The 17623-nt window shown below is 38.1% G+C and overlaps 1 protein-coding gene across 1 annotated transcript in view; it reads left to right on the forward strand.

Annotated features, from left to right (window-relative positions):
* Positions 1–17623, forward strand: part of LOC309510134 (ribonuclease inhibitor-like) — a gene marked incomplete at its 5' end in the record, with an annotated part of 72198 nt that overhangs the window by 44357 nt on the left and 10218 nt on the right. The window contains 2 exons of the mRNA XM_082191205.1: positions 11716–11886; positions 15746–15916. Of these exons, the coding sequence (XP_082047331.1) occupies positions 11716–11886; positions 15746–15916 (342 nt within the window). The remainder of the gene's footprint in view (positions 1–11715; positions 11887–15745; positions 15917–17623) is intronic.

A 17623-nucleotide genomic window follows, 5' to 3' on the forward strand; every position in this document is an offset into this window, starting at 1 on the left:
TCCACCCTGAAAGTGTATGTTGCCGCCATTGCCGCACATCACGATGCAGTTGAAGGTAAGTCTCTGGGGAAGCATGACCTGATCATCAGGTTCCTGAGGGGAGCGAGGAGACTAAATCCTCCTCGCCCTCCCCTCGTACCCTCTTGGGACCTCGCAGTGGTTCTGACTGCCCTGCAGAGGGCTCCATTTGAGCCTTTGCAATCAGTGGAGCTTAAGTTCCTGTCAATGAAGACAGCGCTCCTGGTTGCATTGGCCTCCATCAAGAGGGTAGGGGACCTGCAGGCGTTTTCGGTTGATGAAGCGTGCCTGGAATTCGGGCCGGCTAACTCTCACGTGATCCTGAGACCCCGGCTTGGATATGTGCCCAAGGTTCCTACCACACCCTTTCGAGATCAGGTAGTGAACCTGCAAGCGCTGCCCTTGGAGGAGGCAGACCCAGCCTTGGCACTGCTCTGTCCAGTACGCGCCCTTCGTGCTTACGTAGACAGAACGCAGTGTTTCAGGACCTCAGACCAGCTCTTTGTCTGTCATGGTGGGAAGCTGAAGGGAAAGGCTCTCTCCAAACAAAGGTTGTCTCACTGGATAGTGGACGCCATTGCTTTGGCTTACCAGCTGCAAGGTCGACCATGCCCCCTTGGTGTGACGGCCCACTCCACTCGGAGTGTGGCATCCTCTTGGGCTCTAGCGCATGGCGCCTCGCTAACAGACATCTGCAGAGCTGCAGGCTGGGCGACACCTAACACATTCGCGAGATTCTACAATCTCCGAGTGGAGCCAGTTTCTTCTCATGTACTCGCTTCAACTAGCCGGTAATAGATTCTGCTCAGGTGTCTTCGCTTGCTCGCCATTCCTCTCCTCGGATGGGATACGTGCGATTATTCCTCAGGTGAGCCTCATAAGCCCTGAGTCTCCTCCAGCACTGATGACGTCAACGCCAGAGTTATGCCACGGGCAGCTTTCGCGCTTGGCTAGGTGCCACCATGTGCATGGTTCCCTTCGGGCGACCCCCACATGTGTATTCCACTGTAAGCCTCTTTGAGCATGTGTCTTTCCCTTGGCAAGCCACCTTGCCACCCCTGGGGTTGAAATATTCCACCTGCGGCTGGACACCCCAGTGTTACTCCGTATGCAGCCCTTCGGGGTCATATGTGTATTCCAAGTCCCCCCCTTCGGGTTGGGCATGATTGCATATTTCCACTGGATATGCTTCCCAGTGTACCTTGGTATTCCTGTGTTAAGTAGGACTCCTTCGTCCGTGCTAGTCTCACGACAGGGAGCTCAGACTTACGCAGGGCACTGGAAGACAGTCGAGAGGTGGCGTGATTATACGGGAACCCCATTCGTCGTCATCCGACGTAACTCGGAGTGACAACGAAAGGGAACGTCTCGGTTACGTATGTAACCCTCGTTCCCTGAGTAGGGAACGGAGACGTTACGTCTCCCTGCCACTTCCGCTGTACCGCTGGAACGCCTGAGTTCAGTCTCGGCTCCTCAGCGAAGACATATCTGCATGTTGCAGCGTACTTCCTTATATACCCCCAGGGTGGGGCGGAGTTACGCTATGCAAATTCCGCAGACCCATGGCATTTCTTTGCCATTGGCTCGTGTTTTAATACTCGAAGATGATAGGATTTCTAAGCGAAACCCCATTCGTCGTCATCCGACGTAACGTCTCCGTTCCCTACTCAGGGAACGAGGGTTACATACGTAACCGAGACGTTTTATATTCACACATTCGGCACAAACTACAACACATTTGTTTGTTATTTTTCCTCTATATAACTCAACGTCTTTCACATGGCTGCTTTAATTGCACTAACATTTCAGCTTATTCCCGTTTAGTTTAATCACATTTTTTTTTCTAATATGTAATGCTTCATCATTTGCTAGCAATAACATGCTTTAATGTAACCCATTAAGCTATGTATTTTATGCGTAAACCACTTCAAATTACAAAACCTAAAACTCTTAACCTCAAACTCGTTAAACATTAATAATCTTTTGTATATATACTTATTAAATCCTCAAACTTGACTTCCTAGGCAATTGTTTAACACAACTTCTACAGCTTTTAAACAGTTTTTGCTTTATTGAGTCCTCAATCAAATTATTCATTCTAAATTTCACTGTCCAGGGTGTTTCCTTAGTTATCTTGAGCGGCTGGAATGGTAGGTATTTCGACTCCTTTAAAACCTTCTGCCATTAGTATAATAGTATTAATATATATATATATATATATATATATATATATATATATATATATATATATATATATAGCCTATATATACATAAAAACAGCTTTGCCTTCTTTCACAACTTCTTCAATTGGTATAGACCTCTCTTATCTAAACGTATTTATTAGATCAATTTTCCATCTATTATTCTTAGTTTCTCAGATGTTAATAAAACATCTATCAGCTTTTTTCCTTCGGTCCAAAACATTGTATCTTGTCGCTAACTTAAACATTCCATTTAATAATACTCTTTGAATTCACTATTTTCAACAGCTCTCCTAATCTAAGAAGTTTACAATATAAGTTTTTGTATAAATTTCTGTATAAAAATCCATACTTCATGTATAGTTATAATTAACTTTTTACTAATTATAGCTCATCCTTCTTGCTTATCTGTTGGTCCGACTGTTTGTACAGTATTTTATTTTATTTTTGTCTAAACTGTAATATTTATTCTTATTTCTTTTATAATATTTTCTTATATGTAAAGCACTTTGAATTACCATTGTGTATGACATGTGCTATATAAATAAGCTTGCTTTGCCTTGCCTTATCTTGTTATTTTAATAAATTAATTAACAATTTCTTGCTGCTAGCCCTTAATTACATATTTTTAAATAAATTATATTTTCTTACCTTAGAGTAGCAAAGTTTTCTTGAAGAAAATCCGTTATGGTTCAGTCTCAGTCACATCTCCATTTTTTAACATTTATCAGCGTACCAAGCCCTGTTCTAAGTTATTGAAGTATTTATCATTTTCTCTGCTGTAGACATTAGTGTAGACATGAATTTTGTTCAAGACTAAAGTAGCCTATAAGATATGAAATATTCTATTTATGTTTGTTTGTTTGGCCACTTATGTAATTTACATATTACTTCATATTATTCATATTATTTAGTTATTACTATCTTTTCATTTTTTTTTTTTTTGACCTATATCTCTCTCAGTAATCGGTCATTAAATTTGTCTTTATATCTAAGACAGATACACGTTTGTCTTGTAGTGAAATCTCGGCTCACCTATATGCATTTTCTAATGCTTTAACCTCCTGTCAGCATAGGCACTATGTGGTTATATAATTTTTAACTCCTACCTGTTTACTTATGTTTGCAGTATGACTTGACATGATTTATAAGTCTAATATTCCTGCTTATAAACTATTCTTCATTTAATTTTGGGCTAAAAGTCCCAGTGTCTTTTTCCATCTCTTCTTCTGGACTCTGGAACTTCTCTTTACCAATATTAACGCTCTCTTGTCTTTTGAAGTTCTTACTTGACTTCTTACGGTACCTAAGTCTCGCTTCAGAAACTATTTTTTTGTTTTTAATTACAATATTACTTGTTCTAAATTTGTCACTATTCTACTTAAACCCTCAGTAAATGGGTTCCCATTATAGACTGGCTGTCTTTATATCTCTGTAAGTAAAATTTCTATAGGCACAATTTTTTTATTTTTTTTATTTATTATAATTTTTATTGTTTTCCTCTTAAAAGCATCTTCTTCATTTCTTTCTATCAGAATATTTGTATTTAGTCCTCTGTATTTACTACATTAACCTCTGACTAATCATTCAATATTAAAAGTATATAATAGCTACATTTAATATAATATTATTTGATTTCCTGCTTTCACTTTCGGTGTTGTGTATCAGAGGTATTGGAGTTCTCTGAACCCTCTAACTCACCCTGACTCTGTGGTAAAACTCTCATACGGAGGCATGGACGGCCGAAAGAGTCCTTGCGGGACATCTTTTCCCGTTTCTAAAGTTGTTACTCTTTGCATTGTTAACAAGTTTATTGTTAATAGTTTATCTCCCATTTCCTTCATTGTCTGTTATTTGTAATTATATTCCTTCAATTACCATTTTTACTCCATCATAAACTATTAGTTAACTTTATATTAAAATAAAGTTTACCTGACTTATTTTGTTGTCAGTGCCTCCCTTAAGTTTTCATAACTATCGTTTTACAGGTCTTTCAGCCTCTAACGTTCTGAAGTACGAGCTCTTCTCTGTAATACAGTGTGGGAGACGATCTGGCACGCACTACTGTTGGCTTTTCGAGTCTGAGCTATGTTCACAGACTCTGTCTCTTTAACCGGTACACCTATTTTACAATAAAATCATCCTGGCTCTTCCAGGACCAATAATTATACTTTCATTACACTTTTTATTTTTATTTTAATATGCCAGATAACATCCCATTTGTCCCAACACATATTGTTACAGATTATAAGTCCTACTTTTAGCCTGCATATTTCCACTTCATAAAACTGTCTTCTGACAATGTTAGGTACTTTTCTTCTGTTTGTTTAAAGATATTAATATCAACTTGATATATAGCCTGTCTATCCAAGTCCGGTGGTTTAAATTCGTTTTAGCACTCTATCATTCGTAATATGTAGAAACAAATTTCTTAGCTGTTTATTAACAGTCATTAATCATTATTAACCATTATTCCTTGTCTAGAAGTCTTATTCTGTAATGTTATTACATGTACACATTTTTCCACTTCATGTTAGACCTACCTCAGTCTTTAAGTTTTAACCATTTTGGTCTATCTCTATAGAGAAGCCTCGTTCCATTTTCTAGAACCGTTGTGTCTGCCTGGAAGGCTAGTTTTCATTTTAATACATGAGAATCTCCTCATGTTAAATATCTACATTGCTGGATTTTACTGCTTGCCCTGTCATAAGCGAAGCGTCCTCCACTAACAGGTCTTATCTTTTAGCCAGTCTCTGCCTCTTACTGTCTGAGGCTAGCCGTTTGAGACTTTCTGTCTCTCCTTTTTCACGGCTTTCTCAATCTTTACGGCTCTCTCGCTCATAAAGTTATTTGTTCTACGCGCGTTCAACCCTTTCTGGGCTGTCTATAAATAATCTCTGTTCAACCCTTTCTGGGATTTTCCTTTAAATAATCTTTTCTAGATTATTACTTTCTGGCTAAATTTCTCTTAGTCGACTTTTGTTTTAACCCTTCTGGGTTTTATTATTATTACATTAATCTTTGCCCTTTCTGGGTATGCATTATAGCATTCATTTTTCCACTCTCACGGAATTTTATTTGTATATTTTCCACTCTCACAGAATTTTATTTTTATATTAATCTTTGCCCTTTCTGGGCTTTATTATAACAGTAATATTCTCCCTTTCTGGGTCTGTATTATAACAGTAATATTTTCCCTTTCTGGGTCTGTATTTTTAAATACTATCTTTTCCAGAAGTTTCTCTTAGACGTCATTTATTTTAACCCTTTCTGGGTTGTTCCTTTAAATAATCTTTTCTAGATTATTAACATTGTTGGGGTCTTACAGGTTGCCTTTTAGTTGGTAATTTACTAGCATTCAAAGTTCGTACTCCTATACTCAAGCGTACGAGTGCGGAAGCGAATGGGCAAGCATTGCTCGATCGACCGTGATCAGGGGTCGATGGATCAATGCCCCTAAAACGTTGGGCGCCATGTTTTACGGTGTGTACTTTACTCTTAACACCTTTTACCTATTTATTTATTATTCTCAGGTAAGGTAAAGAATGTCAAATCTGACCTAAACCGTTAGCGTTCAAAAGGTACTTACAATTTGGTCAGAAGACTCCTCTGTGGTATGTTCTCATTAATAGTCTTCCAGCATCATAAGTCTCAGTAGGCAGATTTTGTAATCAATTAAATTTCTTTTAATTGGTTACTTTTTCTTTTTATAATAAACAAAAATATAAAAGGCGAATACAACTTAATCGTTTAAGTATAAAATACAATAGTCATGTTTTGAAACAAAGGTGTAGTAAGCTCTGGGCTTCTTCTCTTCTGCTTGGGGTTTCTTGTCCTCAGCTCTGGGCTTCTAGGCGTCGGGGGCACTGGCGTATCAGTATCCCAAGAGGCAGTCCGTTCATCAGTCTTTTATACTCCTTGTTTACAACTGGCATTTGGTTGACACTCCTCCAAAGTTTCCCAGATCCTTCTCCAGTCAGGTGCAAGCGGTCCACCTCTTCATGTCCTTGAACTACAGTAAACTCAGCTAAGATGGCTGAGTTCATTTAAACATTTAAAGAGTCTAGCGCACACACATAATCGCAATTTTCTGCTCCTCTTAACAGAGGTTGGCACAGTCACATATACATACATAACCAATTACTGTACATCTATGCCAAAACAATATAAGCCATCTTTTACAAACAAAATAAATAACAACATTGAATGCAATGCATTACACTGGCTAAATATGTGTAACAAAAAGGCATCTATAATAAATAAGGAGGCAGGTAATTGCATTTTCTTGATATTATACAACAACATATTTTAACATATTTTAAGTTTGCAGTGGCTTCATAAATTAATGAAAAATATTAAAAAACAAAGTACACCTGATGCACATTTCTTTGTTCTTAATTTTCTAGAACTAGTTTAAGAATCTTGCTGTATTTATATGTAATTAATTAAGAGAAAGTACACCGCCATCTTATTCTGATGAAAGTGACTTGAACGCACTTTCCAGGAGGACTTATAGACGATGACGTCACCGGGGGGGCCAACTTCACACAGTGATTGACAGGGTGGGAGGGGGCGGGGCCAACTTCACGCAGTGATTGACAGGGTGGGAGGGGGCGGGGCCAACTTCACGCAGTGATTGACAGGGTGGGAGGGGGCGGGGCCAACTTCACGCAGTGATTGACAGGGTGGGAGGGGGCGGGGCCAACTTCACGCAGTGATTGACAGGGTGGGAGGGGGCGGGGCCAACTTCACGCAGTGATTGACAGGGTGGGAGGGGGCGGGGCCAACTTCACGCAGTGATTGACAGGGAGGGAGGGGGCGGGGCCAACTTCACGCAGTGATTGACATGGTGGGAGGGGGCGGGGCCAACTTCACGCAGTGATTGACAGGGTGGGAGGGGACGGGGCCAACTTCACACAAGGCTTGTTCAACTTCACACAGCTCTGCGCAGACCGATCGGCGGCTGACTTGATGCAGTGCATAAAGTGCATATTCTTGTTCAAACAGACACTGTATGAAGCAGTACATAAAGTATTGAATGAAAATGTCTCTGAAACATCTGTGTATTATTTGGCAAATATTGAATTTATTTCACTTCAGCTGTGGTAAAGTATGCAAACACCACGTGAGCGGTCACTACGGGAACCAGAAAGTGTCCGACTTCACGTGTCCATTTGCAGCTCCTCCCCGCCTGCACTCGACTACTCTCAAGAAGTCCTCTCTGCAGCCTGTAGCACGATGACGTAGCTGGATCAGATCCAACACGTACTGGACGCTGTTACGCGCATGCGCGGTGGTGTGTTTGGGTGACGTCATATATGCATGCGCACTAGAAGAGAGTTGATCAGTGATGTGATCAGTTTGTATTTTAAACTTAAATTCAGTGGGGTTACATTTTTATGTGCGTACATGTCCTGCAGACACTGAACAGCAAATTAAGAGGAACCTTATGTACAGATCACTGTGGAAAAATGAGCCATTAAAGAAGGAACTCTTACCAGACAAAATATCTTTATGCACTTTTTTTTTTTTTTTTGACATCTGACAATATTTATTTTCTTGATGCTTTTATTATTTTAGCATTTTCCCTTGAACGTGTACTGGTATGTTAAGTTGTTTACAGACCATATTGTATTGTAGCTTTAGGATTAACATTACAGAGACAATTACTTCCACTCAACAGCAAATATGTCCTGAATAAAATTAAATGGCTTAATTTTAAAATGTTCTGTATACACGCATTAAAAATAATAATAATACTTGCGGTGACCACATGCTATTAATCCATCAAATTTAGGTTTAAAATCATGTGATTTAAAATGTTGTAAAATTAACTATTTTGCATGTATGTAGAGAGAAACTAGGATAACTTAAGCATCACATTTATGTAAATAATTATTCATCAATAATTACTTATTACTATTTATCAGTACTACTACTACACAGGTTAGAACATCATCTCAATACAATATTGAGCATACTAATACCCTCAAAATTAATTGGTTAAAATTTTGTTTGAAAAAAACCTTCTTTGTGGAATTTTATTCCTAATTTTATTTTTGACCGACTCGGGGGTCTTTCTTTTTTACTAATGTGTGATTATAAAATAGACAAATTGCCAGTGAAACTTTCTGCCTTTCATGCTCAAGCTTTATTGGCTTGGAAACTGATCTACAAGCACAACTTCTCTCTGCACCGTTTTCTTATTTGGAATAACCGTTGTATTTTGTATAAACACAAAAGTGTTTTTTTAAAAGCTGGTTTGAAAAGGGTATTGTTTTAGTTTGTCATTTGTTTAACTCTCAAGGATACCTTATGACGTATGACGAGTTTCTTCTGCACTTTAATTTTCCTGACTCCCAAGGAATTTGCTCTTGTATTTTCTGCAATCAATTCTGGTATAATTTCCTTATGTAGAAGTGTGTTGTCATCAGTTGATATGGCCATAATTAACCCAGCTGACACAGTATGTGGCAAAATTAGTTTTTTACAGTACAAAAACAATAACCAATCTATTCGTTCTCTATTTTTAAAGGAGTTTGTCACCAAATCTTGCTCTATTGCTTATTGGACTAAATGTGTTAATGACCTTGTTTGGGAAAGTGTCTGGTTATTACCTCATACGTTTTTTGTTACAAACAAGGTGAAAGAAATCTCTTTCAAGATATTGCACAAATTCTACCCTGTCAAACATTTCCTTAGTAAGTTTAAGACATTGATGTAAGTTGCTCGTTTTGCTCTTTGCCCTTGGAAACAGTTCCCCACATTTTCTGGCATTGTAGTCGTGTGAAAAAGTTATGGTATGAAGTGTCTATGTTTATTAAGGAAAAGGTACTCTCTAATTTAGTTTTGCATTTTGAAAATGTAATTTTTGGATATTCAAAGTATGATAACAGTGTGATTAAGGAGGCTTTTGTAATTAATCTGTTAATTTTATTAGTCAAATTTCACATCCATAAGTGTAAGGTTTCTAACAAAAAGCCCCTTTTCTCAGTATTCCTTAAAGAATTTGAAAATTACTTTTCTACTATTCATTCTAGTACTAATGGAAAAGCTATTAAGACTGTCACAAAACATATTAAATAAATTATTTACAAAATATCCTCCAACGTTTTGCAACACTTTGCAGTTTGAATGATGTCTTGTATGAACATGACGGAGTATGTTTTTATGTTTCCACTTTTCGATCGCGCCCGCGCCTCACACACACACACACACACACACACCTCACACACACACATACAACATATATGCAACATAATCTTGCAGCCTGTTCATTATAGCCGTAATAAAAAGTCAACCTAACATATAAAAAATTGCACTGCTCTGCAGGGGCGATTCCAGGATTTTATAAATGGGGGGGGGCACAGGGGGGGCACAGGGGGGACCAAGAACCAGTCAGGGGGGGCCAATCAGAAAATCCAACTGAAAATAAATACTGGTTTAGAAAATATTAAGCACGATTTCCAAAATCTTGTGCAATGCCACGTGCTCTAATATAGATGGTATTATTTTTTTTGTATTTTGCATGGATTAGACAACACAGTTCTGTTCCAATAAATACAAAATAAAAATCACAGACATTATTTAGTCATTTAACATTATTTTATTTACTTTACTTTTTACATTACTTTATTTTCAACACAAAAATGAAGTGTGTGTGTGTGTGTGTGTGTGTGTGTGTGTGTGTGTGTGTGTGTGTGTGTAAACATTCTCAGCATGAAATGTGTCTGTTCCTGTGGGTTAACTGCACCATCACATGTATTATGCTCTGCTCTGTATTCTGCGTTATTTTTTTTTATTTTTTTTTGCTGGCTACCAAATAGTTTGATAAACTCATCCATGTCCAGGAACTTGGCTCTCCGTGACTCTACACTGAGCACTCCCAGGTCATATATAATTTAGTGTGTACATACGTAAACACTGACGTGTTGTGGTGTCTCTTTCCTCCTGTTTTAAAAACGCGCAACTGTGCTCGCTAATCAAACAGTGATTGACAGCACTCTGGTCCAATGGTGCGGTGGGCATTTTCAGGTTGACAGTAAATCTAGCCCAATGAGATTGGAGGGGGGGCACCAGGGGGGGCCAATCATATTCCAGGGGGGGCCGGTGCCACCCCGTGCCCCCCCTCTAGACACGCCCCTGCTGCTCTGTTTAAATTGTCTGCAGTATAATTCGTACATTCACAGTAAGCACCGCTCCACAGTCATATTCCATATTCACACAGTGATTGACAGGAAGGAGGCGGGGCCAACTTCACGCAGTGATTGACAGGGCGGAATGCATTTTCAATTTGCACAATGAATTTTGCTTCATTCATTGCGGGACATTTAATGAAAATGCAATCGCAAGTGTCTTAACTGTGGGTGTAAATGCAATTAAGAAAAATAACATTTGAATGATCATTTTGCTACATTATTTGTTTGAACATGTTAAACATATCTAATCATTTCTGTAATACATTTTAATTTTACTTTTGCAACTTATAAAGCATTAAAATGTTCAATTTACATATTAAAACTAGTGTATGAAATGGCAAATGTAAATTATATAATTGAATTTTCATTTTCATTTTGCACCAAAAGTTGCACAAATGTAATGGAAAATGTAAATTTAAATACAGAAATGCATTACCATTTTACATATTGCATTGTCATTTTGCATATTACATTTCAAATTGAATATTGCTACCCATAAGCTTCCATAGCATTCTCATTGGTTTGCTGGCATTTGGGGGGTTTCATGTGAAAGGAAAGCTGACTGTGAATAGAGCTACAGGGATGACATCAAAACCTGGAAACTAATTTGCCACTGGTTGCCTCTAATTTATGGATGCTTATTTCCACCACAAAATAAAACAATTTAAAAGATAATAGTGACTTTTTATCTCACAATTCTGACTTTGACTGTCGGGAACAAGTCAGCTGTGGAGCTCGCTTCAGTGCGCATTTAGAGCGCATATCGACCGCAGAGGGGCGCTCGTGAGTACCCTTCTGAAACCTAACATTACTAAATGGGACACCCTACGGTCTCATGGACTTTGTAAGAAGCCATTGTAAGTCTACAAGACTGAAAGTGCATATGAAGTGTGCCATTTAGGACAGGGCCTTTATATCTCGGTGAGTGGACTCTGACAAAATGAAACACCTCTGATTGGCCACTGCGTTCAATAGACCAACAAACATGACTGTGATTGGCTACATTTCTCACCGCTGTAAAAACATTTGACGTTCTCCAGAGCTCAAACACAAAAACACACTTGAGAGTTTGCCAGTATGATATTATTACAGAATCAACTGAGGATGATCTTGCATTCGCTTGAGAGTGCTTATATTTAAATTTGACTTTGTGATGTTTTTTTCCATTTTTTAATTTAACAAACTATTTGTGATCAAGCATTAATTGACGGACCCCCTGCAGTACGGCTGCGGACCCTTGTGTTAAACTGATCTGATCTGAACTGAGAGAGTGAAGAGTGTGTCATTGTTCTCTACAGGTTGAGGAATTGTGGAGTCACAGATGAAGGTTGTTCTGCTCTGGCTTCAGCTCTGAGATCAAACCCCTCACACCTGAGAGATCTGAATCTGTCTGTGAATAAACTAGGAGATTCAGTTCATCTGCTCTCTGCTGTACTGGAGGATCCTCACTGTAAACTGGAGACACTGTGGTAAGATGAACTCTCTGATAAACACATATTTTGTCCTTGGTAAATATATTCTTTATTAGTAATTTAATAGTTTTTAAATTTCGAACGGTAAACAGTCAGTTTCACCAGAACTCCTTTACTAGGTGTCCTCTATCACTTTTTAATGGACACCCTGCTGCTGCCAATCAGAATCGAGTATTCACCCAGACCATGGTATAAAGTATATATATATAATTACTCCACATCACAAACAAGACAAAACATTACACAAATACACAAAGTATAAATGTTATATTAAAACAACAGTGTTTTTGAACTGACAGAGTTACAACACCCACAGACTTCCATAGGAATCGAGGAATGCGGAAGTAAAGTTTTGTATTGCAGTAAATATCATTACAATAAGGCAAAACAAAACTATAATAAATGTCCTAAAAAACAGCACAATATAAAAAGGAAAAAGAAATGGGAAAAATATCAGGGACAAAAAGACTTCAGGTTCTTCTCATAATTGAAACTTCTTTAATAAATTGATTATTCTTCCACTTTTCAATGTTGACATTCTTAAGGATTTACAGTAAATCCAAAATTATTTTTAAAATACAGAAAACAATGCACTGAAAAAGTGTGTTGGATTTAAATGATTGAATCATGCACATCAGTTCCACATGAACCAATTAAGTTCAACAAAGATCATTTGTTCACATAATGTCAACATCGTGGAATCAAGTCATTTCCAAGTAACCCAATGAAGAAGTTTTAAAGTGATTTTAATATGGTTCCCTAACTGGATTAATTCATTCAATTTCTTATATTTGTGTCACATGACTGAGTTATAAGATTGTATTAGATTGCTACAAAACTATTAATTAGCAATAGCATATATTAGCATGCTAAATGCTAAGCATGAAATCTAATTGTAATATAAGTAATACAAATATTAGAAAAAAAATATTATTTTAAATGGCCATTAATGGATCATAATTATTGGACAAATATTTAGAAACAAAAATATCTTCAAATATTAAATTAATATTATTGAACTAAAATATAGTACATTTAATTGATAAAGTTACACTTCAGGTGTTATTAATGTTATCTCTTTATCACTCCATAGTTACAGCACTGCATGGTATTTGTCCCTCAGTTTCTCCTGAAGTTCATGGAGAACCGGCATCCTTTATAAGGCAGTGTAGAATATAGTGGCATTGCTTGTCACTACATTCAAATCACATCACACATTGCAATCTTTAATAAAATGGTCATTTTACACACTGTTTACACAGCGTCATTGTTCTCTACAGGTTGAAATATTGTGGAGTCACAGATGAAGATTGTTTGAGGAAGATCTTGCATTCGTTTGAGAGTGCTTATATTTAAATTTGACTTTGTGATGTTTTTTACCCATGTTTTAATTTTTTTACAAAAAATTATTTGTGATCAAGCATTTAAGTCCCTGTAAAGTCAAAATTAAGTATGTGTTCTGAGTTTGTCACACCACAGAAAAATGTGTTATTAGCCACCCAGACAAATTTCAATGATAAAAAAAGCCGGCAAGTACATAAAATAAGCTATCAAAATCTTGAAAAAATGAGCAGGAGTCTCTGCTCTCAAACGCTGGGGGCGTGTCCGCTGGCTGCGCTGAAACCACGCCCACTCGCGGGAAAGCTGCCGTCGCCACACTCAGCTGTCACCGCTACAGCCGGAATGGATGCTCCTAGCAGCTTAATTGGTTTTACAAAGCCATACATGTTCGAGCCTGGACTACCTACTATAATTATAACATAAGCACACAAGGCAACTTACACTCATTGGTGGGCACGCACTGCTGATGATGGCACCAGTTGTCGCAGGGCCGGCCCGAGGCATAAGCGAACTAAGCGGCTGCTTGGGGCCACCAGGGGGCCCCCAATCGAGTTGTTTTTTTTATTTTTTATTTTTATTTTTATTATTTTTATATATTAATTAACTTAAACAAGTGACATAAATGAATGAAAGGATTAATAATTCAAGACAAGAAAATTCAGATTTCATGATCAATATACCTGCCTACAACTGCTGCTGTGTCTGCCAGTGTTTGAGTCATGCGCATAACCTCGCGTGCATAGACAATTTGTGCGCAAAGTCACGGTAATGTTAAGCCATGTCACAAAAATTTGATTTGATCAATGATTTATCCTTTAAATGTAATAATATTCAGAACAGAACAAGAATAAAAAAATAACTATAAACAAGCCAAAACGAAATAATTTAAAGCGAAAGTGAAAGTAAGCGGCGTTGGGCTCACGTATCTCTCTCATTAGAATCAAAATGTTTCAACATTCGCGATGGATTTGGATGGTAAACTATTCTTTATCATAGGCTTTGTACTTCACTCACGTTCCAATATCGGCGGAAAAAAATCATCCTCTTCACACGCGCAAAAATGTGCTTGGAAACATCACAGTGGAAGATTACAAAGCTGAATATGTTGTGTGTGTGTGTGTGTGTGTGTGGTGTGTCTGTGTCTCTGTCTGTGTCTGTGTCTGTGTGTGTGTGTGTGTGTGTCGCGGGCGCGATCGAACAGTGGAAACATAAAAACTACTCCGTCATGTTCATACAAGACATCATTCAAACTGCAAAGTGTTGCAAACGTTGGACGATATTTTGCAAATAATTTTTTTTAATATGTTTTGTGACACTTTGTTTTCAGAAGATTCCTAGAGTTAGTAAAAGAGTAAAGAAAAAGTTACAACTTTTTTAAGTATCTATTTTTTATTTATTTTGTATTAATACATAACCTCATTGTATTCATTTATATGCAACATTATAGCGTGACATTGTGTCAATAATCGTCAAGCACAGGTGACTCCGCATGGTGGGAGGGGGCCCCCTAAATCAAATTCTGCTTAGGGCCCCCAAAAGGGCTCGGGCCGGCACTGAGTTGTCGGCGCGACGGGAGTATGAACACCGAGGCGGGAGATAGTCGGTTCGGCCCCATTCACCAGTAACAGCGGATTATCAGTGAATCCCAGTTGTCTCCGACGAAAGTTTATAAAACTATCCGTGTAAAATGATCACTACGAAGGCGGGTTTTGGCGGTGATCCTCAGCTCTCCATCAAGGTGGCTCACCTATTCACTCATTTATTCACAAAATTAATCCACATCTTCTTGATGTGATCGTTTTTCGGAAATTTTAATAAGGACACGATCTGTTTTGTACGTGATCGCATCCAGGTAGTATGCATTTCCGTGACGAAGGCATAGCTAGCTAGCAACTGTAGGCTGTAGTAACTAATAGTACTGACAGTAACTCGCGATCGGCAAACTGCTGTGATTGTGCTCTATTTATATTGTTAGGGGAGGGGCCAGCGTCAGGGGCTCCAGTGTGTCATCAAGTAGGGGCGTGTCCAGGAGCTCAGGGGCTCGGTGCATCATCAAGTAGGGGCGTGTCCAGGAGCTCAGGGGCTCCAGTGAGTCATCAAGTAGGGGCGTGTCCAGGAGCTCAGGGGCTCCAGTGAGTCATCAAGTAGGGGCGTGTCCAGGAGCTCAGGGGCTCCAGTGAGTCATCAAGTAGAGTCATCAGTCCAGGATCTCAGGGGCTCCGGTGGCTCATCGAGCCCCCGTTTTAGCCCCGCCCAAAAAATCCGGAACACAGCAATGGTGAAAAACTGTTTAACGGTCTAACTCCACAATTCAGTACTTCACAGTTCACAGTCTTCGTAATATGTTTTAGCAATACATTTCTAACATTAATAATGTGTTTAGAATTTTTTTTTTAGAATTGCCTTTACAGGGACTTTAATTGACGGACCCCCTGCAGTACGGCTGCGGAACCCTTGTGTTAAACTGATCTGATTCGAACTGAGAGAGTGAAGAGTGTGTCATTGTTCTCTACAGGTTGAGGGGTTGTGGAGTCACAGATGAAGGTTGTTCTGCTCTGGCTTCAGCTCTGAGATCAAACCCCTCACACCTGAGAGATCTGAATCTGTCTGGGAATAAACTAGGAGATTCAGTTCATCTGCTCTCTGCTGTACTGGAGGATCCTCACTGTAAACTGGAGAAACTGGGGTAAGATAAACTCTCTGATAAACACATATTTTGTCCTTGGTAAATATATTCTTTATTAGTAATTTAATAGTTTTTAACTTTTTTACTCCAATGATCACCAACTTTGCTTGTTAAACTCTAGCTTGTTTTCGGGTCTGAAGAAGGAGTCCAACCAAACAATTACACATCCACACACACAAATGAGAGGACAATTGAATACATTTTATTGAGAGCTCGTTTTCTGTACAATTATAGTTTGACCAGGAAAACCAAAACCAGTATTTTTATGTGTGATTCATAGACACTCAGTTAAACAATAAATTACAAATGATACTTACTTCAGTCCAAATGCACTTTAAATAAATATTCAGTTAAATCAGTGAACATCACAGGTGAGCCAATGCTTGATTAAACATGCAAATCCTAAAACATAAATGTTCTCCCCAGTGTTTACAGTACTGTGCAAAAGTCTTAGGCATGTTAATACCCCCCCCCCCCCCCCCCCCCCCCCCCCAAAAAAAATATTTTTAAGTCAGTTATTTATATATTTTGCTGTAATGTGTCAGTAGGAAATATCAGTTTAGATTTCCAAACATTCTTTTTGCCATTAATTGTAATAATCCAGTGAGATTTGTGTATGCACAAGGAATCTGACAACAGCCGTATGATCTGATCTCACCATCATCGAGTCCGTCTGTGATTACATGAAGAAACAGAAAAATGATTAACATGCCTAAGACTTTTGCACAGTACTATATAGTATAGATATATAATTACTCCACATCACAAACAAGACAAAACATTACACAAATACACAAAGTATAAATGTTATATTAAAACAACAGTGTTTTTGAACTGACAGAGTTACAACACCCACAGACTTCCATAGGAATCGAGGAATGCGGAAGTAAAGTTTTGTATTGCAGTAAATATCATTACAATAAGGCAAAACAAAACTATAATTAATGTCCTAAAGAACAGAGCACAATATAAAAAAGGAAAAAGAAATAGAAAAAAAATAATAATATCAGGGACAAAAAGGTTTCTAATAATTCAAATTTCTGGCTTCAGCTCAATAAATGTATTAATCTTCCACTTTTCAATGTTGACATTCTCTGATCCTCTTCGGTTTAAAAATGACCGAACACGTTTTTATTTTTATTGTTTTGCTTCATCGGAATGGGATGACACTTGGTGACGTTTGTTGTATTAGCTTTGTGAACACACACAAAATAATCATAGACATGATTCGGATATGGTAAAGGGGCGTAAAAAAAAAAAAAAATGTCACACTTGGTTCCTTCAAAAATGACCGACAGGAAATTAATGGGAAATACGAAAACTCAGAGAAACTTTTGGTGGTACAAACACACACACACACACACACACACACACACACACACACACACACACACACACACACACACACACACACAGACAGACGCAGAGAGAAATGAACTGGTAAGACTGCAACAGCAAATTTTGATAATATGCAAAATAAAATCAATAAATTAAAAAATACAAAAGAGACTCTCTCGCTCAAATGCACACACACTCACTCACTCTCTCTCTCTCTCTCTCTCTCTCTCTCTCTCTCTCTCTCTCTCTCGAACACACACACACACACACACACACACACACACAATAATTGTTTGGTCTTATTTTAGCCTAATAGGTGTTCCTGATATCTGTTGCATATGCAACAAAATCTCTCTATAATTAAATTTG

Source organism: Leuciscus leuciscus (assembly GCF_965113295.1).
Source record: "Leuciscus leuciscus genome assembly, contig: SUPER_11_unloc_2, whole genome shotgun sequence".
Taxonomy (NCBI): domain Eukaryota; kingdom Metazoa; phylum Chordata; class Actinopteri; order Cypriniformes; family Leuciscidae; genus Leuciscus; species Leuciscus leuciscus.